General features: G+C 42.8%; 2 protein-coding genes across 2 annotated transcripts in view; one reads left to right on the plus strand and one right to left on the minus strand.

The window, feature by feature from the left end:
- Window positions 1–24716, plus strand: part of MED12L (mediator complex subunit 12L) — a 322140-nt gene that overhangs the window by 87647 nt on the left and 209777 nt on the right. The window contains exons 13-14 of the mRNA XM_026649916.1: window positions 3506–3720; window positions 5242–5418. Coding sequence (XP_026505701.1) covers window positions 3506–3720; window positions 5242–5418 — 392 coding nt within the window. The remainder of the gene's footprint in view (window positions 1–3505; window positions 3721–5241; window positions 5419–24716) is intronic.
- GPR171 (G protein-coupled receptor 171) lies at window positions 15467–16537 on the minus strand. Its single transcript, XM_024203009.2, has one exon. The coding sequence runs from the start codon at window positions 16535–16537 to the stop codon at window positions 15467–15469; it is 1071 nt and encodes a 356-aa protein (XP_024058777.2).

Below are 24716 nucleotides of genomic sequence, written 5' to 3' on the forward strand. Positions count from 1 at the left end.
GTTATTGAATAGTAGGAAGAAGTCAATTTCTGCTACTTACCTGCAGAAATGGAAGAGATTCTCTCATTGATGCTGTCATTGCTGCTTCCTGCCTGGATCTGTGCCTTTGTCGTCCTGGATTATTTGGTGGATCTGAAGAAATCGGGGTTATCAGTTAACTCAATTAAGGTCAATTTGGCTGCAATATCATCCTTTCTTCTGGCTATAGAGGGAGTTTCCATATTTGCTCATCCTATATCATCTATGTTTATTAAGGGTTTGAGGATGCTTTACCCCCAGACAAAAGACCCCACCCCGACCTGGGATGTTAACCTGGTAAACAATTATTTTATGAAACATCCATTTGATCCTATGGCAACTTGTTCTTTAGTCCATTTATTTGTGAAGATGGCCTTTTTAGTAGCCATCATGTTGGCCCATAAAGTTGGGGAGATCGGTGCCTTGATGGCAGATACCTGTTTTACAGTATTCTTCAAGGATAAGGGTTTCTTTTCACCCACATCCTAAATTCTTACTTTAGAATCTCTTGGAGTTCCACCTTAACCAGTTTATTAATCTACCAGTGATTTTCCTGAAGCCACATAACTCTCTGCAGGAGTCATGTTATCATATCCTTGATGTTAAAGTATCTGGCCTCCTTCTTGAATAGGACCAAGCAATTTCGAAGGTCACCAAGGCTGTTCCTCTCCTTTGCAGATGGGTCCAAGAGATCTATGATTTCTGCTCAAAGACTATCAAGTTGAATATCTGGATGTATTCTTACTTGTTATAGAACCACAGGCATCCATAGCCATTATCCATAGCATTGCTTAAAAACATAATGGTGTCTGAGTTACGTAGGGCTACTCTGTGGGCTTCACTACGTACGTTTTCAAAGCACTATGCTGTGGTAAATTATCCTGTATGAAAGAAGAATTTACTCACCTGTGCAGTAACTGCAGTGCTTTGAGATGTGTCCCCCTATGGGTGTTCCACTACCAGCCTCCCTTCCCCTCTGCTTCAGACTGTTCTCTATGGAGATGTTTGAGTGGAAAAGGAACTTAAGGTGGTTCACCTGCACATCACTACATAACCTTGGTGTCTGGCATGAGGAGGCACAGGATACATGTGCAGGCCAGGTACATGTGCATCTGAAATGGAGCACCCATAGCAGGACACATCTTGAAGAACTGCAATTACTGCACAGAGTGAGTAAATTCTTCTTTCCTACATGATATCTTACCACAAGTCTTCCCCACAGTGTTTTCAACCAGGGTGGCTGAGATCCTTCTTTCATAAATTCAAGCCAAATGGTAATTTGTCTTTGCAGATTGAAGGATACCCAGGGATTCATCTGCACCCTAGATATAACAGGCCAGAACTTTGATCTTCACCTGAAAACAGGGTCCCTCTCCCTGTGCTGTTCACTTCTTCCTGTTGATTTCCTTCTGAAATCTCTGTAAACTCTTCATGAGCATTTGACTCAGTATGCTAATAAACTTCTTTTGTAAGATACACAATACATCAATGGTTCAGCAGGGAGTTAAGTGTCTCTCACTTCTCATCTTCTGTCTGGAGGTTTGTCTCAAGGCATGCTATCTTTGATTGATCTGCCCTTAACTACAAGGCCTAGAGAATATAGTATTCAGCATCTCTACATAAGTCTTCATGTATTTTCCATACATACATTTCACATTAATTATGATGACTAGTGTAATATGCTTTCTCTAGGCCTCTTATATTACATTCTTTTGGGGATCCCAGTACCCTTACATATCCCGTGCCCTCTGCTAGTTGGCATCAGGAGGTCCTTGGGTCACACAAACCTGTTTTCAAAGTAGGGGTGCCTAGCTCACTTTTTCTTTAGAGATTTTTTTTTTTCATTTTGGGAATTTGAGATAGCTAAATTTTGAATTACTCATTTTATGAAGCTCAATTTTCTTAGACCTTTCTGGTGGTGTTTTGAGGTATCTTTTCCTTCCCTTCTCTTTTCTATCTGAAACATAAAACAAAAGTATGTTGAAATCATTCAGCGTGGTACTTGTGGGGTTGCATATTGGCCTTCTTGTTAAACTTGCTGCAGAATGTATTGTACTTGAATACTTTTGAGATACTGTGTGAGCTACTCAGTCTCCAAGAATGAGAATACTATGCAGATGGTATCTATCAACAGAGGAAAAATTGCTATACTATAATTGTACTTTTTAAAAAGACACTTCTCTCACTCCTCTGAGTTACCACTTCTCCGCATTTGGGGGGTTCTTCTTTTGAAGCTGTGTGCAATTTTATCTGTCCTTTGAACAATTTTTTTTTAAAAATTAGATTTTAATTTTATAGCTAACATTTTTTTTAGTGAGCTTTGGCTTCCTTCCCAATTCAGGAATGAACTGAAATTTTCACTTTAGTTTTGCAGGTGTACACTTCTGGTAGTTCTGTTTTTAAAGTGATAGCATAACTGGCCTGTAACAACCTAAGTGTGATAGTGTACTATATTGAGAACTACAACAAACAGAGTTTATAAAAGGTGCATTGGGGTGAAAAGTAGAAGAAGGCCTTTGTTTGCCAAAAGTTAGGCGTGACCTAACCAAACTCGCTCGTTCATCCATAAATTGCTTAATGTTACAGCAAATTATTGCTGTTTGTAGAACAATGGTTGTATTTTGAACTAGTTTCAGATTTTACAGTGTAACTTCATTTTGGTTTCAAATACTTGTTGATGAGTTGAATTTGTGGCTAGCTGGAGATGTTGTTTCCTATTAAAGAAGTTGTGGTAAAGAGCTACTTTCTGCTACCTCTGCATGATTACAAACATGAAATGCTTGATGTGTTACAAACTGAGTAAAATTTTAATACTGCTGTGACAAATGCAAATATTAAGTAAAATAGTCACCTTCAAAAATGATTATTCATTCTTGATTCTTTGTGAGCCAATGGTAACTCATTGGCAAAAGTGGATCTTTCTTTCTTTCTTTCTTTTCTCAGATACACATCAGTATGTTTAACTGAAAAAATAAAGATAACATTTATCTGTAGTAAAATAATCTTCCAAATAGTTTTCTAAAATATTTCAAAGGATTTAAGGGTTTGTGTCCAAAAGGTGTTTAGTAAGAACCTAAAATGCCCTAATAGATAGAAACATAATAAAATCACGAAGACTTCTTTGGCTGGGGGGGGGGGGGAGAGAGAGCGATCCTAGTGTGTCCATTTTTACAATATGTAATATGCTCATACATTGTTAAACATGGTAGAAATACATGGAGAGCAGTGAATAACCTGCCAGTAATACAATGTGGGCAGAAGTCTATGGAGCAGAATGCTTTGGAATAAACTGCCAGAAGAAAGTTCAGTCTAAGTATGCCAGTTATGCGGCACTGGATTAGATTTGGCTTATTATGTAGAGAAGAAAAGCAGTTCTTAGAAGAGAAAAATAAAAAACAGCAGCTATGGTTAAAAATGGTTTTTAAGACATTTTTGTGGAATGGAAGAGCAAATTTATGTTTTAAACTACAATTACTTTTTTTGGCAGCTGACCCAAACAGTGAATATGAGAAGACAGAATTTGTGAATCTGGTGCTGCTGTTTTGCGAGTTTATTCGACATGACGTTTTCTCCCATGATGCATACATGTGCACTTTAATATCGCGTGGAGACTTGTCAGTTACTGCAACCACTCGACCACGCTCACCTACTGGAGAAACTGTGGATGAACACTATTCTAAGGACCCTGATGTGAAATTGGAGGTAAAAATACACCTCTTCACTTATTTCTCTTGCATTCAAGGTTCAGCATCAGTAGCATCCTTTTAAAAGCAGACCTCCACACAAGGAATGCAGAACTTCAAACCTGATCTTTTAATAATTGGAAAGAGGTGAAAATGAAAATAATCTGTTGCATTTGGAGTCCCAGGTCAAATGTGTCTCTATCCCGGTGCTTTGAAATATCCCAGCTGCAGTGCAGGTATAATGAATTCTCTTCAGCTGAAGATGATAATGCAAGGCAGTGCTGCTTATACATGTACAATCCCAGCTGGAATCTCTGAGTTTCAGGAGAGCAGATCAAAGTAAATGGGGAAAGGCTGTCATTAACTTCAGTGCACTTTACATCAGGTCCTTAATTTGCTGAGGTGAAATCATTCTGTAGCACAGCCCATATAGTACCAAAGGTCTGCTTCTTGTGTTTCCTCAGTTTCCTTTTCAGCTCCCACAGTCTCACAACCTGATTGAAACTTGAGGACATGGGATATGTTCAGATTACACCGTATGGTGTCCACAGGGACACATGCATCAGAAAAAGTACTATCCATCGGAGGGCAGGTAGCAATACTGGTGGAAGCAGTTTTGAGTTCTATAGGAGCCCCTATGGGCAGAGTCACCCTAGTACATATGCTGATTCTTGGTGAACAAAATGTGCTATCTGTCTTTGTCTTCCCTTCAACCATCTGTCCTTGATTATCTTTGGAATATGGGTATGAATTAGAAAACCTTTTATAAATTAGGGAATATTGTGAATATTAACAGTAGGAATGGTTTGTTTTTGCTTGATTTTAAACAATAAAATATTTCTTAATTTTAAATGGGTGGAATTTTTGGCTTTATGACCAATCAAACAGAATTTTCATTATAATCTGACTGGTGTTTTTTCTCTCTCTGGTGATTATTAGGAACATAGTATTATGGAACATATGGGCATTGACTCAGGAACCAGTAATATTTTTGATGATGTAGACAAGAGTGACTTTAAGACAGATTTTGGTTCGGAGTTTCCAGTAGGTTTAATTTTTGATTTTTCTGCACACTGCATTTCTTTGCCCCTTGCTTGCTATTTGCACAAAAATGTGTTCTCCATGATTCTGAACTAGAAACGTGTTATTATTGTCATATGGCCACTATTCTTTCATTTCCAATCCTTGTAGTGTTACAAGTATAGGGTATTGCATCATCATCTCCAAACACCCCCCTGCTACAGCATCGCTTCATTTCTACATTGGGGAGCTCTCACTGATTTCCACAGTTGTCCCTTAGGCCATCTCCAGCATATCAAAACACTGTTAGTCTGTAAATAACACACTGTACAAATACTTGGGGTAATGTTATATAATATATTTTTTAAATGTTGAGTCTAATTCTCTATTCTCATGATGGTTTAAATGCTGAGCATCTCCATTAAGGTAAATAGGAGCAGAATCAAGGCAATCATGCAATGGTTGAATTGTGAATGTTTCAGTTTCCAGTAATCTTAACCATTTGTTTTACATTACTTAGATTTTTTCTCCAATGCCTGGGGAGTCTTGTGAGAATGTCAACTCTTTGTTAGACAGAAGAATTTCAATTAACAGTGAGAAGTCAGTGAAGAGGGAAAAACTGAGAGAACTGATTTTTCCATCCAGTTATGACCTCCTTCGCCATTTGCAATATGCAACACACTTCCCTATACCTCTGGTAAGTTAACTCTTTACATTTTAATTTTATATGTAAATGTATAGATTGAAGATGGTAAAGCACTTACATAAAAGAATAAAACTGCTTGGAGGGTGAGATTTATCACTTAGCAGAGGTCTGGGGCACCACTGAAGCCTCTCTTAAGCCCCAAACCTGTTTAAATACTGAAGGTGATCAGCTGCTAGAGTGATGAGTGTAGGGTTGCCAGCAGTCCTTCATTTTTGACTAGAGTTTCCTAATGCACCAACCTGGGGATATAGATGAACAATCTTTGTTCCTGCATTAAGAATGAGATTCCCAAGCTCCTCGCAAATGACCCAATAGACTTTGGGGAACTGTGTGGATCTTGGCAGGTGCCGTATAGTTTTGTTATCCCCTTCCTGGCTGCCATTATAGCCTCTGTGTTAGAATTAAAGTTTCACTCTAGACACAGCTCCTATACAGACGTTTGCAGCTGTGGACTTAGTGGCCTAGCCTGCCTCTCCTCGGGCCTGCCTCCAAACTTCTGTGATGGCCTGTGCAGAGTCAGCACAGAGCCTATCTCTGCCGCAGCTTGCCCAGGTGGAGTACCCCTGTCTATCCAGTCCACAGTTGCTCTTGCCCATGGTGGCTCTACTAAAGTGACGACCTTCAGCAGCACCTACTACACTGGGTAACTTTGACCCCAAAAGATTATAGTTGCTGTGACACTAATTTTATTCTTAACCCTGTTGTGCAATGGATTGCATTACTGTGCCCAAATGTGAACCAGATCTAGGGCACAAGATAATACGAGATGCAGCAAGGATGTTTTTTGGTTGCTTTGAGTGTTTTAAATTTCAGTGAGCCTTCCGTGTAGTTGTTTAGCTGTTTAGCTATAGACATATGCATAGGAAATAATAACACATGGTGATATGCTAGATGAAGAAAATGAGTACTGCATTAAAATACTCATGTAGGGGTTATGGATCAAATAAACAATTATACTGAATAGAAAATTGGATACTTTTAGTCACTGGAATTTTCATTTTCTTTAGAATTAGTTGACTGCTATCTGGTTAAATTACCAATACATTGGTACCAGTTTTTCTGTTTCATTTGCTGTTTCATTTTGAGTCATAATTGACGGTATAGCTGAGAAATAAGGGAATCCGAATGTATGAGATTAGTAATGGTGAAATGTGTAGGAATGAAGAATTAATGTAGGTTTTTCTTCCTTGGGTCTTTGTTTGTTTGGTTTTTTGTTGGCATTTAACTGTAGGCCACTTGAGGAATGAAGGGAGCTAATTGACCCATGTCCCGACCCCAGAAAACCCCACCATTCCCACACATACCCTTGTTGGCAGCTTCAGGAGAGTGGCCAAATACTGAATAAGCCTAGAGGCTGAGCGTGTGTCTCAGCCTAGACGTGTTCACTCAAAACATAGGAAAACTGACACAATTTTAAAAGACAATACAAAATTCCACCAACTATTGTAGCTATCAGATCAAGAGGTAAGATGTGATGTGGCACCTATAATCAGCTCTGCTTAAAAAATATAAGAAGATTGGGTTGAATTTTCTTACTCTTAATTTCTTGCTATTAGACGTTGGATGAGTTGTCTGTCCAGAAAAATTTTGGGTCCTTGTTTACAGTTGGTCAAAATATGAATACGTTTTGCGGATCAGTAAACGAAGACAATCTAGTTTTCATAGTGGTAGCCGTGTTAGTCTGTATCAGCAAAAACAACGAGGAGTCCTTGTGGCACCTTAGAGACTAACAAATTTATTTGGGCATAAGCTTTCGTGGGCTAGAACCCACTTCATCAGATGCATGGAGTGAAAAATACAGGAACAGGAGCAAGTATAAATATTGTGACAGACCCAGACCAGTGGGGTACAGGAGTCTGGTAGAGGGCAAATATACTGGTCACTGGATGAGTAGTTTTCTGTTCCCTGAGTGACCAGAGCAGGGGCTGCACTAGAGTAATCAGGAATCTGCTAGAACCAGTTAAGGCAGGCAGGCTAATTAGGACACCTGGAGCCAATTAAGAAGAAGCTTCTAGAATCAATTAAGGCAGGCTAATCAGGGCACCTGGGTTTTAAAAAGGAGCTCACTTCAGTTTGTGGTGCGAGTGTGAGGAGCTGAGAGCTAGAGGCGCAAGGAGCTGAGAGTGAGCGGGTGTGCTGCTGGAGGACTGAGGAGCACAAGTGTTATCAGACACCAGGAGGAAGGTCCTGTGGTGAGAATAAGGAAGGTGTTTGGAGGAGGCCATGGGGAAGTAGCCCAGGGAGTTGTAGCTGTCATGCAGCTGTTACAGGAGGCACTCTAGACAGCTGCAGTCCACAGGGCCCTGGGCTGGAACCCGGAGTAGAGGGCGGGCCCGGGTTCCCCCCAAACCTCCCAATTGACCTGGACTGTGGGTTCTTCCAGAGGGGAAGGTCTCTGGGCTGTTTCCCAACCCACATGGTGAATCTCTGAGGCAAGAAAATCCACCAATAAGCGCAGGAACCACCAAGATAGAGGAGGAATTTTGTCACAATACATGACACCATCATAGGACCTAACCACATCAGCCACACCATCAGGGGCTCGTTCACCTGCACATCTACCAATGTGATATATGCCATCATGTGCCAGCAATGCCCCTCTGCCATGTACATTGGCCAAACTGGACAGTCTCTACACAAAAGAATAAAGGGACACAAATCTGACATCAGGAATCATAACATTCAAAAACCAGTAGGAGAACACTTCAGTCTCTCTGGTCACTCAATAACAGACCATTCTTCAACAAAAAAAACTTCAAAAACAGACTCCAACGTGAAGCTGCAGAACTGGAATTAATTTGCAAACTGGATATCATCAGATTAGGCCTGAATAAAGACTGGGAGTGGTTGGGTCATTACAAAACCTAAACCTAATTTCCCGGATACTAATTTCTCCTTACTGTTACTCACACCTTCTTGTCAACTGTCTGTAATGGGCCACTCTCTTACCACTTCAATAGTTATTTTTCCTCCCTTGGTATCCTGCTGTTAATTGATTTATCTCATCAGACTGACCTCACACTTGGTAAAGCACCCCCATCCTTTCTTGTATTTATACCTGCTCCTGTATTTTTCACTACATGCATCTGATGAAGTGGGTTCTAGCCCATGAAAGCTTATGCCCAAATAAATTTGTTAATCTAGTTTTTGTTATATTTTTGAAGTATTTTTGGTTTATCATTAGAATGAATCCAGATTGGCAATAACTTGTATTTGTCTTTGACTATTGGATGTTTAAGATGTTTTATTTTCGAAATGTCTAAGATGTAAATATCATGTAGCTATTTTATTGGTGTCGTTTTTTGTTTAAAAATTCTTATAAAAATCATGAACATACAGAAAGAAAAATTGAATATTTTACATTTTGTCTAGTGACTTTATGTGCTGTTCAATTTATCCCATTTAACCTGAGAATTTTACTGTAGTAACTTATATAGTTCCAAAATTTTAATACTCAGTGAAGTAGCAAAATGGGGAAAAAAGATGCGTATTACAAGATGAAAACATTTATTTGTAAACAACTGCCGGGGCGATATAAGCAGATACAGTGCATTTTAAATCAGTGCAACTTAAAATCACTTTCTAGAGAAAGTGCCTTTTGAAATGTGTTTGGTTAAATTATGGCTGTGGAAAGTCTTTGCAGCTTATCAGTTGCTGTTGAGAACATTCTTCCTCTATTATACTAGGTAAATTAATACCGAAAGCATTTAACGTTATTGTTATGTAGTAAAGGTGAGTCCAGATAGCCTCAATCCATAAACCTTTATTAAATGTTTGAATCTTTTTTGATAAATTGCATTACAAAACATATTTGGATCATGCTTCATAGGTATTTTGGTGGTCTTTAGTATGACTTCATATGCACTTAATTAAGCAGTGTGTTTAAAATATTCCTATAACTAGTATCAGGTCTTCTGATAGTACAGAACTGTATAATATTCCACATCTGTGTATGAAGCGGTAAAATAATAAAGTGATCCAGACCCATCATTAAGCTTTCCTTCTGTCCAGGGTTAGGGTTTGACAGTAATTTTATTGACATTGTTAGCCATGTTCAGCAAACGCACAGCAGTTGTATATACTACATATGCAGGGCCGGCTCCAGGGTTTTGGCCGCCCCAAGCAGCCAAAAAAAAAAAAAAAAAAAAAGCCGCGATCTGCGGCGTCAATTCAGCGGGAGGACCTTCGCTCCGAGCGGGAGTGAGAGACTGTCCGCAGAATTGCCGTTGAATAGCTGGACGTGCCACCCCTCTCCGGAGCGGCCGCCCCAAGCACCTGCTTGCCAGGTTGGTACCTGGAGCCGGCCCTGTATATACGCACACACAGTGTTGGTAGTCTAGGTGTTATACCAATAGAATAAAAACCAGCAGGATCTTATCAAGAGGGATAAGGCAAAGATGCCACATTTATTGTAAATATAATGATAAAGCAAAAGATAAAAGTAAACAACATTGTTTGACTACTTATTCCTATTACTACTTATTTCTTATACATACATACATTTATTTTATTTATTTATTTACACAATTATTTATTTAAGTTTTGTATAGGTGTTATAGTTACCAGCCTAGAAGTTGCTCATGCCAAGTTACTAGCCAGGTATCTTGGTCATGAGGATGGAGCCGAGTCTGTGTCAGATGCACCTGATGCTCCTGGAGGCTGGCGGCAGAACCAGAGACTCAAAGTCCTCAGTCTTTAGAGTCCATTTTTAATTAATTCCTCTGTTAGTCTATGGGAGCTGTTTCATTCTGCTGTTGCTGACTTAATTAGCAGATGGCTCATTCCTGGTGGCTCTGAGTCCACACTATCCAAAGTGGCACATTCCTGGTGGCTCCACACTGTCCAAAGTTTGTGTTTCTCATCCTTCCAGGTGATGGGGTGGATCCCAGTTTACCCTCCGGGGGTTGTCTGGTAGTTCACTTGACACATTCTTCGGCCGATGGATACTCCCTTTCTAGGCTGGCACCTCCTTAACCATTCATGTACATCAAGCATTCATCCACATACATTTAATATTTTAACCATATTTTAATTTACTGTCTCCACCACTTTCAGGGTGTGAGACCAGTAATTCATTTGAGACTCGCGGCCCTTCCCCACCCTCTGTGATTAGTCTGTTCCTAGGAGCCGTTGCTGTTACAATGAAGTGAAAGTCACTTAACGGCTTATAGCATTTGTTTTACATTGTATCAATTACTTTAAGAACAAAGTTAATTAACTTGTTTGTAAGTTTTACATAGTAATAAAGTATCTATCACAGGACAGATACAATCAATGGTTTCTACAGACAGTAGCTTACAAGTTTTAACAGAAGACCCAAGAGATTTTAGTACTTGGTGAAACTGTTGGATTTTAAAGTGTGGGGGACAAATTATGGGGGGGGCACTGTCTCTTGGGGGAATCACTGTTAGTACCTTCTTTAATATCCCTACATAATCCCCCTTTTGACACTACGATATTTATATAATCGTTAGTGTCACTGTTTTTTTAACCTGTTTAAGAGAAGATACTGTGAGGCAACATGCGTTCGTGATTTTAATTTAGCATACATTTTTTTATTTGAAAACACATGTCAGACATTACAATTATACAAATACAATTTAATATTAAGACTACTATTAAGGGGTGTAGCATTACTGATAGGATGCCAGTGGTAGTTGGGGACCATCCAGAGAATATATTATACCAGTGGTAGGTTGTAATTTGTTTCTCTGCGGTGGCAATTCGTAACATGTTCCCATTGGCATGTATAATATGAATAGTCCGATTTTCTACTTGGTCATCTGTTTGTTTTAAAAATTTGGTTACTTTTTTTTGCTTTTAATTAGACTATCAGTAAGATTTTGCCATTTAATTTTAAGGTTAATCGAGAAGTTGGCCAGGTCAGCTGTTAGTGTTAGCTGGGACCTTTTTGGCCGCAGTAAATAGTAAGTGTGATTTCTAGTAAAAACAGTACTGACATTGCATTTACATTTATCTACTGGGGGGCTGCTAACACTTCCATCCTTCCAAAATACTTCCTCCCACGAGTGAATACATACACATTGTTCATTGTACAATACTTTGGTGTTATTATTTAATTTATACCACATACATGATTCCAATGAAACTTTTTTACTACAAGGCTTGGGGGCAACAGGTAAGGTGAGGCATACCCACTTCTGAGGAGTCCATTTGGTACAACCTCTAGTGTTCAATAGTTTTTTTTCTTTCCCGGCCCACTGGCTCAAGGTCCGAGGCAGCCAGAATGCTCCCATGTGTAATATGGGGAGTGGGCTAACCTTTCATACCTTTGCCTCCAGAGACTCTTGATGTGCTATTTTTACAATTATTTTTCCAATTAACAAGTTTGGTTTCACAGTGCTGGAAACATACTGCATCCAGTTATATTGGTAAGTATTAAACAGAGATTTTTTTCCTTTGTTTTAACAAATGCATTAAAACCTTAATACTACCCGAAATTACCCAAAACATTTTGTGTTCCAAAGTAGATAGGGCAAGCATCTGCATTTCAGTGCATCCCATATGAATGGGTCGCACTTTATGTAATTGTTTTAAGGCAGAACCAACATAACAGTTAGGATTACTAATAGGACAATGATGGAATGAAAAATTATATTTAGAACTGCTGCCCAGGTGGGCTGCTTCTACAACACTTTGCCCCTTTATTTATGATTATTACAGTAGTTGTTGTTATTGAAGGGCACAGGTGATCTGTTGCAAACAAACCAAACAATTATAACCAGGTGAATATAACTAAAACCATTACAATTGACTAAACACCAGATATAACCTAAACACAAATGCAAACAATTATAGTTATAATAATTGGGAATACAATAAAACCATTACCATTATAATAATTGGGTACCTTGACAAATAAAATGAGGCCCAAGTTTGATGCTGCAAGAGCCATCAAACAATAAAAGTCACCGAGGTTAGGACCTTCTTAAGCACACACAACAAATAAGATTTTGTAGGAGTACCACAGTTGTTATGCAAGGTTAAGCTGATTTGGACTTAAACTAACATTTAGTTGCTAAAATGTTGCAGAATTTCCTATTTTTAACAGTTGTTTTCAAGAGGTCTCTGGGGACTTAAAAGATGGGGCCCTGCAATTATGGGCCAAAGTTTTACAGGTTATGGGGGCCCAAGAACTACCCTTTAGGGCTTGGGGAAGTAGAACCAGAGTGCATAGAGGAAAGTGTGGAATTAACAATACAAGCAAATGTAACTAACAATACAAATATATTAATAACAAAAATTAACAACAAAATGACTATTAGAGAAACTAACAAAAAAAAAAATAAACCTGATGCACTGGGGACCAAAGTCTTTTGGACACAAGTGGTGATTGATAAGTTGGATGGATATGGGGGAAGTAGAGAGAAGAAAAGACATTTGCCCTGTCTAGTGTAGTATTCCCTCTTTCTTTGGACCCAATGCTAGCACAGGACACCACTAGAGACAGACACAGAACATGCAACACTGAACACAGGCTTTGTCGCGACACTATAACCATGGTATTTTATAACTTTTTAGCTGGTACCAGCTCTTTTGATGTTTTGAGCCTGAAAGATAGCAGCTTAGAAACAAATTAGCACAGTGCTCCCACCATGGCAGACCCTGCTCAGTCTTTGCCACAGTGTGTTTGGTACTTGGGGCTGCACAAATGCTAATTAAGTGTTGCATTTCTGTGTGAGTTTACATTTTTTTTATTTTAAAATCCCCAGCCACTTTGCCATGGCCTGAAGGTCTGAGGCAGAAGCAGGCACTGTTGTTACTGTTGCAATGGCATTCTGGCCCTGGGAGGAGGAATCTACCCAAATATTCCCCTTCTCAATCTTCAGAGGGGTCCCAAAAGTCTGCCCCTTCTGGGGTCTCAAATGTTACTGCTGCTGTAAAATTTGAGAGTGCTGTTTTAACTTTCGGTACACAACCTTAAGGGCATCTAACTGGGTTTGGGTACTAATGGACATACATTTTTATTTCTCTGCTTTTGCAGCAGAGGCTTCTAAATTTTGGTGCAGTCTTTTATTTTTACATTTAGCCGATTGAAGGAATACCTTGTGACAGGTCTTCCATAGAAGCCAAACTGAGGCTGCTTTCTTTTTTATTCAAGTTAAGGGTTTACATATTAATAAGTACCTAGCCAATTTGTTTTTTTTTAGGTCTGAAATTGTATGGACATCAGCTTACACTTGATCAGACCAAGGGCTGTGTTTGGATTTTTGCAAGATTTGGTGCCATTACTTTTTAATTTTCTACCCCTTTTTCCAATTGGGATAGGTTTTTTTTTGTTTTTGTTTTTTTAGAGATATATGTATTTTTTTACAGGCTGTTAGGCGGAGGTAGCTGTTACTACAAGCCTCCCACAGCAGCCAGATCCCTGCAGCATCTCTTTTTGCTGCATTTGGGGGTTTACATATGAGGATATATTGGGCCAATCTATCCTCTAGATCCAAAATAGAGCAAGCATCTGCAAGGGCTTGTTCAGTCCAAGGACTGTGCCCATATCTCTGAAGGATTTGTTTAAAGGGTGTTATTCCTTTTACAAAAGGTGAGGTTGGAGCTCCTTTAAACTCCATTCCTTCCTCTGAGACTGTTTTTCCTTGTCTTTTCTTAAACATTTTTAACCTGTGTATAGTTCCCTTTGTTACCCCTGAACCCTTGCAGCGAGTGACACAGCCTAAATTATTTTATTCTGCTACCCCTGGTCTCGTTCAGCGAGCAGCTTTAAACGCTTTGGATATGATATGAAGCCTCTACCCTCCGGAGGTCAGTAGGCTTTGGTTAACCAAAAATAGAACCGCTCTCTATAGAGCCGGCTGTGTGCACAACAATATTTACAATACCTGAGGCTTTTTACCAATATTCCCCCTTTTGCAATTCTCCACCAAAATGTTATACCAATAGAATAAAAACCAGCAGGATCTTATTAAGAGGGATAAGGCAAAGATGCCACATTTATTGTAAATATAATGATAAAGCAAAAGATAAAAATAAACAATGTTGTTTGACTACTTATTCCTATTACTACTTATTCCTTATTTATATATACACACACACACACATATATATATATATATATGTACACACAATTATTTATTTAAGTTTTGTATAGGTGTTATAGTTACCAGCCTAGAAGTTGCTCATGCCAAGTTACTAGCCAGGTATCTTGGTCATGAGGATGGAGCCGAGTCTGTGTCAGATGCACCTGATGCTCCTGGAGGTTGGCAGCAGAAGCAGAGACTCAAAGTCCTCAGTCTTAAGAGTCCATTTTTATAGGAATTAATTCCTATGTTAGTCTATGGGAGCTGTTTCATTCTGCTGTTGCTGACTTAATCAGTAGATGGCACATTCCTGGTGGCTCCGAGTCCACACTGTACAAAGTGGCGCATTCCTGGTGGCTCCACACTGTCCAAAGTTTGTGTTTCTCATCCTTCCAGGTGATGGGGTGTCTGGTAGTTTACCCTCCGGGGGTTGTCTGGTAGTTCACTTGACACATTCTTCGGCCGATGGATACTCCCTTTCTAGGCTGGCACCTCTCTAACCATTCATGTACATCAAGCATTCATCGACATACATTTAATATTTTAATTTACTGCTCCACCACTTTCGGGGTGTGTGCTAATTCATTTGAGACTCCTGGCCCTTTAATCACAGAGGGTGGGGGTCTGTTCCTAGGAGCCATTGCTGATACAATGAAGTGAAAGTCACTTAACGGCTTATAGCATTTGTTTACATTGTATCAATTACTTTAAGAACAAAGTCAATTTACTTGTTTGTAAGTTTTACGTAGTAATAAAGTATCTATCACAGGACAGATACAATCAATGGTTTCTACAGACAGTAGCTTACAAGTTTTAACAGAAGACCCAAGAGATTTTAGTACTTGGTGAAACTGTTGGATTTTAAAGTGTGGGGGACAAATTATGGGGGGGGCACTGTCACTTGGGGGAATCACTGTTAGTACCTTCTTTAATATCCTTACACAGGCTGAAATACTACAGTACTTTTGTATATAATGTGCCTCTTCTCAGTGTACTCCGCCTGTGAGAGTCTTTGTTTCTTTATGTGATGTAAAAGTCTCAGTAATTTTCAGTCTAAATGTCTTGGAAAGATAAAAATACAAAACAGGATCAAAACAGAGATTTAACACTGCCAACAGCAGAGTGGATTCCTTTGCTTTAAAGAGGGTTTGTTTCAGAAGACAATCGGTTATAGCATCACTCTGGCTCAAAGTATAGGGGATCCGAACAATGTGGTAAGGAACAAAACACATGATGTAGCCTGCCGTTACTAACAGTATATTTACCTGAGCTTTCTTTACATTTGCATAACTCTCGCTGTATTTGTTTCGGTAAAGTTGTCTAAGAACAAGAAAATTGGAAATAAGTATCATGGCTGAAAAATTCAGGAATATTGCTGTACATATGAAATTAGTAAACACATGCCAATCTTTTCCAAATGTTGTTTTGAAATCAATACACCCCACAGTAGGCTTTTGTTCTATTTCCTTGATTGGAATCACCATGTTAGGTACCATTATAAGGAGAACCATTATCCAAACAACTGCAGATAACATCTTGGCAAATCCAGGTTCTTGGATTCGATAGATCTTAGTACTGTGCATTAACTGAAGGCAGCGGTCCATGCTTACCAATCCCAAAAATATGATTGATAAATACATGTTAATATAGATAAGGCAAGCTGTGACTTGGCAGTGGAATATCCTCAGTTTCCAGGGGGCAATACCTAAGTCAACAATTATTTTTACTGGCAATGCCATAGTCAACAGGAAGTCAGCTGTTAGGAGGTTAATTAGATAGATGCTCATACATTTTTGTTTCTGATCCTTTTGAGTGAACGCCCATAGGGCAAAACAACTCCCAATAAATCCAATGAGGAAAATTAAATAGTAAAAATAGGTAAATGGTTCCATTTGTGTGTAGACACTGCAATTTGAGATATTGCTTAAGGACATTTTAATTATCCTGTAGAAAAGTGAGGTGTGTTGGCTGCTTAAAGATATCCAGAACCTAAAAAGAGAGAAAAGCAAGACATGAGAGATAATTAGTATGAGAATTTTGTTCCAGTATAATTTCATAAAAATGTGTGACTAGACTTGGTAATGATTTTAGCGAAACTGAAGTATTCCAGTGTCTGGGAGAGTTCACATTACATTGCATGAGTTTCATTCATGTTTAAGCAATTTATTGAAATATCTTGGGTCCCTTTCCTGCAAACACTTATGCTTGAGTACGTTCACTCATGTGAGCAGTCCATTTAAGTGAATGGGACTATTTGTGTGTGTAAAGTTACTTGTGTGTCTGCAGCGGGGCTGCCCCTGGGGATTTTTCTCCTCAGGGTGGAAAACATTTTCAGTGTCACCCAGCAGTTTACCCAAAATAAATAAACCCCAAAACAAAACCACACAACAGATGAGTGGAGCAGCAGAGTAAAATGAATAACTAAATAGACTGAGTGATGTGCACCCCACAATAGTGATTTGGCACCATTAAAAGTTGTGACTCAGGGTGATCACCTTGCCCCTAAGACTGGCCCTGGTTTTACTGGATCAGAGACCTAGTTAGTTCATTGGAGCCACATTAAAATGTAACTTTTTTTTTAAAAAAAGATGACACTTTTACTCAACAAAACAAAAACAAACAAAAAACCAAACCAACCCCCTCCCCCAAATCCCCCCAGTTAAGTTAATGTTTATAAAATACTTTGTATATAAAAATATTATCGGATTAGTAAACATTAATAATGGTCTGTCCAATAGATAGAGACAGCAGAGTAGCTGTATTCGATACTAAATATTTCTAAAACTGTGGATTCTTCTAGCTGAACCAATATATATATTTGATGAATATTTTATGTAGTTCAGAAAACATTTAAAGAATCTGTCAGTCATTTGCTTCATATTTTCAGGCTTCATTGGACATTTAGGGAAAGGAAAGTATATTTGCTTAGATGGGAATCTAAGTATTATTTTAACTATCTGAAACTACCATTGCATATCAGGGTTTTCTGTAGTAGCTACACTGGCATTAACTTTACTTGGAACATGTTGACTGAAGAGGAAATGACTGTGTTAAAATTTTTTTCTGAGAAATAAGACAGGGAAGCAAGTCTTTGTTGAAATAGCATTGAACCATACCAGCTTTCTATTTATATAGTACAGTCTTTTTCATTTGCTAAAAATTCTGTTTGTTTTAGTGATCAAACATAATTCTAGGTTAAATGTTGCCTGAGTAGTAACAGTTGACAATGAATCAATATAACTTAATTACTTCGTCTCTGTATATTGTGTATATAAAAATGCAAATACTTGAAAGTATCATGGCTTGAAATAGAAGATCTATAACATTATTATAATCACCCTTCTGCAAATGGAGGATATTACCCTTCCCAAAAAAGAGATTATTAACCTGAGGTTAAATGAAGTTGAGTGCCCACAAGGTACAGAGGAAATAGTTGGTTTTGTTCCTGAGCCAACAGAAGGTGGGAGCCGAACTCCCGATACGAGACAGAATTCACTGTGTCATTCCACAATGACTGTTCTGCTTGATTTCAAATGAGCTCGGGAATGAGCTGTATCCAGTGCTCTTTGGCTCAGGGACCGCTCTACTCGAGGGCTTTTTTTTATGTGGAAGGAGCCAGGGTCTCCAAAGGGCAAGACATTCAAAACGGTTATAATGAAGTAACACTTAATAAGTGCAGTGAAACACATTAGTGCTTTTAATATTTAACCTATTAGTTTTTCAGTGCATTTGGCATATTATTTAGTATTTTATGCGATACATTTACCTTGGTGTATAAGGACATATTAAAATGTATAAAAAGCATTTAAAATACATACCTTCCTTTGCAGATTCTGAAGTCTCATAGGCATTAGAAGAAAGTTTGTAAAATGCTTGATTAGTCTCAGTAGGTAGTCACATCTTTGTCTGATAATATGTTAATCCTTTCCCCTTCGTGCGTAGGCTGTTTTTTAAAAGAAATGTCTCTGTGGTTTTTAAATGTGTAGATTGACGTAATTAAAACCAACACTCAAATTACTAACCACCTGGAAGTTACCTAAAAGGGTCATGATAGAAAAATGTTAGTGTTCACGGAACTATCCAAAGTTGCCTTTTTCCTCTTTGGGAGAAGATGTTATGGAACAATGTTTTCTTGAGCTGAAGGCAAACTGACTGCTGCTGTCATGGGGCCATACCTTGCACAGGCCTCTAAACCTGTTAATTTCCATTGACTTCAGTGAGATATTGAGGGCACATTGCATCTTCCAGGACAAAACCAGAGTGAGCTGTGTGGGTAGAAGGCAGCAAGTTAAAGAATGGAATTATAAACTCTGACGTGCTAATACAAATAGAATGGATTATCATGCTTTAACATTTTGGTGGCATTTGGGTAATTTCTATCACTTCAGAGCAGGGGAAGGCAAACTATGGCCCGTGGGCCGTATCAGGCCCATCAGGGCTTTCAATCTGGCCTGCAGGATTGCCAGCCCCATGGCGCAGTGGGGCTAAGGCAGGCTCCCTGCCTGCCATGGCCCCGTGCTGCTCCCAGAAGCGGCTGGCACCACGTCCCTGTGGCCCCTGTGCGCTGCCTTTGCCTTCAGGCCCTCCCCCCGCAGCTCCCAGTGGCCAGGAACGGGGAACTGTGGCCAATGGGAGCTTTGGGCGTGGTACCCACAGGGGAGGGCAGCCTGCCCCACCCCATGCCCAGAAGCCACTGCCGGACGTGCTGACCGCTTCTGGACACGGGGCCAGGGCAGGCAGCGGGGCTAAGGCAGGCTCCCTGCCTGCCACTGCCACCCTGGTGCCGCTCGAGGTAAGCGGTGCCAGGCCGGAGCCCTCACCCGAAACCCCTTCTGCATCCTGCACCCCAACCCCCTGCCCTGAGCCTCCAACCTCCTGCCCTGAGCCTCCTCCTGCACTCCGCACCCCCTCCTGCACCCCAATACCCTGCCTTGATCCCCGCTGCACCCCACACCCTTCCTGCACCCCAACCCCCTGCCCTGAGCCCTCTCCCGCACTCTGCACCCTTCCTGCACCCCAGCCCCTTTCTCTGAGCCCCCAACCCCCTGCCTTGAGCCCCCTCCTGCACCCCTACCCCCTGCCCTGAGCCCTGAACCCCCTGCCCTGAGCCCCCTCCAGCACCCCAACCCCCTGCCCTGAGCCCCTTCCTACACACCACATCCCCTCCCAGACCTCACATTCCCTTCCGCACCCCAACCCCCGTCCCAGCATTCATGGCCCTGCAGGCAGTTTCCCCACCCAGATGTGGCCCTTGGGCCAAAACATTTGTCCACCACTGCTTTAGGGAGTCATTTTACCTCCTTGTCTCAGATGGCCTACATGCAGCATCAACAATCCCACAGACTTGTTAATATGTTATAATAAAAATTAAGGTTAACAAACATTTATTTAATTGAGAATGAGGGATTGGTGACTCTCACTCAAACCTTAGTTTATTTTAAGACTGAAACTTTGGGCTTGTCTGGATGGTGATGGCAAAGCTAACTAGAGGTATGTGATTTGTGCTAACATGCTGGGATCTAACTGCCTGGTGTTGATGGGTGCTCCCTGAAAGGTACCTAATTCACGTTAATGTTGTCCAAACAGAACTATGTTAATGTGAAGCAGGTACCTTTTAGAGACTGCCAGCAAGGTCCATATGGGGCAATTAGAGCCCAGCATGTTAGTGAACTTTACAATTCATAATCCCTTGCGTGCTGTGCTGTGCTGGGAAGCTTTGTCAGACATTCACTTGAGTTCCCCTTCCTCCCCACCTTGCACTTTCAAGTTATGGCTGGAATTAGAATGAGAAGTGCCAGGATGCTGTAACTAAGGGCTGGTCTTGTGGCATGTGGTTTGGAACCAGAAGCAGAGGTGTAAGAAATGAGTAAGTCTTTTTCTTGCAAGAGTTACAGCCCAGTTTGCAGACTTAAAAGTTTCAAGTGCGTCTAGTAAGTACACCTCTACCCCGATATAATGCGACCTGATATAACACGAATTTGGATATAATGCGGTAAATCAGTGCTCTGGGGGTGGGGGTGGGGGGCTGCGTGCTCCGGTGGATCAAAGAAAGTTCAATATACCGTGGTTTCACCTATAACGTGGTAAGATTTTTTGGCTCCTGAGGACAGCGTTATATCGGGGTAGAGGTGTATCTGAGCATATGGATGTCTTTCTGAACCAAATTCAAGTTTCAAATCTTCTGAGGTTTGTCCAGTGACTACTAAAAATAGATGGGTTGATGAGCAGCAAAAATCTTCATATTTGCGTTTTGGAGCTAGAGAAAAAATCCAGACAGTAGAACAAGCTGTTGAATTTAGCCTAGGGGCCTGTGGTACTGACAATAGTACAGAGAAACTAAAATGTATAGCAAACTCACTGCAGACAATCGTCAAGATCTCAGAAAGTTGAATGACATGCCAAATGCAAGTAGCTATCACCACCAAAGAAAATACCCTTATTGCCTACAGGGTTGGGAAAATCCTTTGCAAAGAAACCACTCTGTGTCTGGTTTCAAGCTTAGTCACAAACTCAAAACTCAGACCCATGTTTGTCAAATGTTTGCAAAGGTTCATAAAGTTTTTGAGTGATCCTGGACTCCATTTTGAGCAAATGTGGGCTGAGTTATGGCTTCCCACCTAAGTCATGCAGAACTGGTGGTTCTATATGTTTTTAACATGAAACCCAAGGTGCTGAAATTAAATTCATTTTAAGATTTTGGAGTTCAAGTTGAACCCAGATCTCAGAGAACGTCCTCAGGTATCTAAAAGGAGAAGAATCCCCCTGGATCCAACAGGAGTGAAATGTCTCTAGTTTTCTGAATCTTTCTAGTTATTCAGAAGGGGAGGAGGCATGGAATTATCTCCAAATTAATAAAAATGCAATTTATTTCATTTTAAGATTTTGTCTCTATTTCTGGATCAGCACCCCCTCAGTATGCTCCCCTGTTTGTGTCAGTTAGTGAAGAAGTCATGATCGCTGACTGATCTAACCAAAGGTATCAAGACACTTTTATTTTAAGCCCCCTTCTTGCAGGAGGCAATACATCACAGTCCTCAGCCTTCAGTGTAGGAGAAAAGGATAGGACTTCGTCAGAAGTTAAGAAGCAGTGGTGTGACTCTAAAGAGTACAAGGCTTGTATATAGCCCTTTCTCTCAGGAGGAAAAATGTTATAAACATAATATTCCCCATCTGATTAATTTGGAGTGTTAGTACTTGAATCCAGAAAGTTCACATCCACCCATCATTTAGGCCTTGATTCAAGAAAGCATCTCTATTTGGGAAAGCACTGAAGCACATGGTTAAATACTTTCCTGAAGCAGGGTTTGACAATCATTTGTTAGGCCAATTACTGATATACAAAGCTTCACATACTTTGTGACCACACAGGGTATGTCTGCTCTGCAATTAAAACCTGTGGCTGGCCCATGCCAGCTGACTTGGGATCAGCCTAAGGGGCTTCTTAACTGCAGAGTAGACATTTGGACTCCGGCTGGAGCCCAGACTCTAGAGTAGGGCTACCATACGTCCGGATTTCCCCGGACATGTCCGGCTTTTCGATCTATAAATAGCCGTCCGGGGGGGATTTCTAAAAATCTAAAAATGTCCAGGATTTCCCCCGGTCAGCTATTTATCGATCAAAAAGCGGCGGCCGAGCGCTGCTGGGCAGCCAAAGCCCCTTCCCGGCTCCCCCCATCCCCTGCAGCCTTAGCACGCCGCCCAGCCCCGCAGCTGTCTTTCCCCTCCCCTGAACGCTCCGCGCCCCTGCTCCTCCCCCTCCCCTGCTTCCTGCGAATCAGATGTTTGCGGGAAGTCCTGAAAACAAGGAGGGGCAGGCGGGCAGCAGCATGTAAGCTGGGGAAGCTGGGGTGGGGGACGCGAGGAGGAGGGCTTCGGGGAGGCGAGGCACGGCGTGGCCCAGTCTGGCCCTGGCCGAGCGGCTCCGGCCCGGCTTGGCTCGGTCCCCGGGGCACTGGCCCCGGTTCTGGCCGAGCACCCCAGCCCCAGCAGCTCCGGCCTGGCTCGGCTCGGGCCCCGGGGCACCTGCCCCGGTTCTGGCCGAGCGGCGCCAGCCGAGCTGCTCCGGCCCTGGCCCCAGCGGCTCCGGCCTGGCTCGGGCCCCGGGGCACTGGCCCCAGTTCCGGCTGAGCGGTGCCGGCCAAGCGCCTCTGGCCCTGGCCCCAATGGCTCCGGCTCGGGCACGGGCCCCGGTCCCGGCCGCGCATGCTGGCCCGGCGCCGGCCGAGCACCCCTGACTCCGGCCTGGCTCAGGCCCCAGGGCGGCACCCCCGGTTCCGGCTGAGCGGCGCCAACCGAGCACCCCCGGCCCTGGCCCCAGCGGCTCCGGCCCGGCTCGGCTTGGGCCCTAGGGCGGCGGCCCCGGTTCCGGCCGAGCGCACCACCCAGCCCCAGCCGAGCACCTGCGGCCGGGCCCGAAGCCCCACGATCCCGGCCAGAGCGCAGCCGGATTCCTGGGCTCTTGCTAAAGCCAGCCCTGGTCAGGGGACAGGGAGGAGGGGTTGGATGGGTCGGGAGTTGGGGGGGGGGGCTGTCGGGAGCAGGGGTGTGGAGAGGGGTTGGGACAGTCAGAGACAGGGAGCAGGGGGTGGTTAGATGGGTCGGGGGTTCTGGGAGGGCTGTCGGGGGCAGGGGTGTGGAGAGGGGTCGAGGCAGGCAGGGAGCAGAGGGGGTTGGATGGGTCGGGAGTTCTGGGGGTCCTGTCAGGGGGCGGGGAGCAGTTGGATAGGGCATGGGAGTCCCGGGGGTCTGTCTGGGGGCGGGGGTGTGGATAAGGGTCAGGGCAGTCAGGGTCCTGGGGGGCAGTTAGGGTGGGGGGTTCTCAGGCGGGGGCAGTTGGGACAAGAAGCAGGGAGGCTTAGATGGGGGTGGGGTCCTAGGGGGCAGTCAGTGGCAGGGGTCCCAGGAGGGGGCAGTCAGGGGACAAGGAGCGGGGGGGGTTGGGGGTTCTGAGGGGAGCAGTCAGGGGGTGGGAAGGGGGAGGGAGTAGATGGGGGTGGGGCAGGGCAGGGGCGGGGCTAGAGCGGGGCTCCTCCCCCCCCAGTGTCCTCTTTTTTTGATTGTGGAAATATGGTAACCCTACTCTAGAGGATCTTGCGAGGTGGGAAGGTCCCAGAGCTTGGGCTGCAGCCCGAGCACCAACAGTACACCACAATTAAATAGCCCATTAGCCTGAGTCAGCTGGAACAGGCCAGCTGCGGGTTTTTAATTGCAGCATAGACCAGGGGTGAGCAAACTTTTTGGCCGAAGGGCCACATCTGGGTGGGGAAATTGTATGCAGGGCCATAAATATAGGGCTGGTGCAGGAGGGAGTGCAGGGCATGGGAGGGGATATGGTGTGCAGGAAGAGGCTCAGGGTAAGGGGTTGGGTTGCAGGAGGAGTGCGACGGAGGATCAGGGCAGAGAATTGGGGCTCAGGGAAGGGCTCGGGTGAAGGAGGGTTGTGGGCTCAGGAGAAGGGGTTGGGGTGTAGTAGGAGTGCGGAGGGGCCTCAGGGCAGGGGGTTGGGGTGCAGGATGGGCAGGGGGGCTCAAGACAGGGTTGGGGGCTTAAGGAGGGGTGTGGGGTGAAGCAGGGAGCTCGGGGTTGGGGTGCAGGAGGAGTGTGGGGTGCCGCAGGGGGGTCAGGGCAGGGGGTTGGGGTGCAGGAAGGGGTATGGAGTGCAGGAGTGGGCTCAAGGCAGGGGGTTGGGGTGCAGGAGGAGTGCGGGGTGCAGGAAGGGGCTCGGGGCAGGGGGTTGCGGTGCAGGAGGAGTGTGGGGTGCAGGAAGGGGTGTAGGGTCACAGTCGGAGCGGATAAAGCACACGACCAATGTGGTTGCAAGCTGAATCGAATCCTGTTTATTACAAGCTTTCTTTTATAGTCTTTCTCAACATTACATAACACAATTAGGCTATAATCACACATCTACGGATTGGACAAGAAGGAGAATCATGTGTTTATCACATGTATAGCCCCACACCGATTGGTTCAACTGTTCCTTACATAAGGCCATGATTTATTACCTTGTTTACCTCATCTTATATAATCCCTAGACCACCAGGGGGCCTTACATAAGGCCATGATTTATTACCTTGTTTACCTCATTTTATATAATCCCTAGACCACCAGGGGGCGCCTTTGTCTTACAAGGCCATGAGCCATTGCCAGGCAAGTGTCCCATCGTGACCCTTACCTTCTCATGGAACTTTCCATTAGGTTGGTGTAAGGATGATACATCCCCACAAAGGGGCTCGGGGC

This window comes from Terrapene carolina, unplaced genomic scaffold (genome assembly GCF_002925995.2).
Source record: "Terrapene carolina triunguis isolate 2854851 unplaced genomic scaffold, T_m_triunguis-2.0 Scaffold88, whole genome shotgun sequence".
NCBI lineage: Eukaryota > Metazoa > Chordata > Testudines > Emydidae > Terrapene > Terrapene triunguis.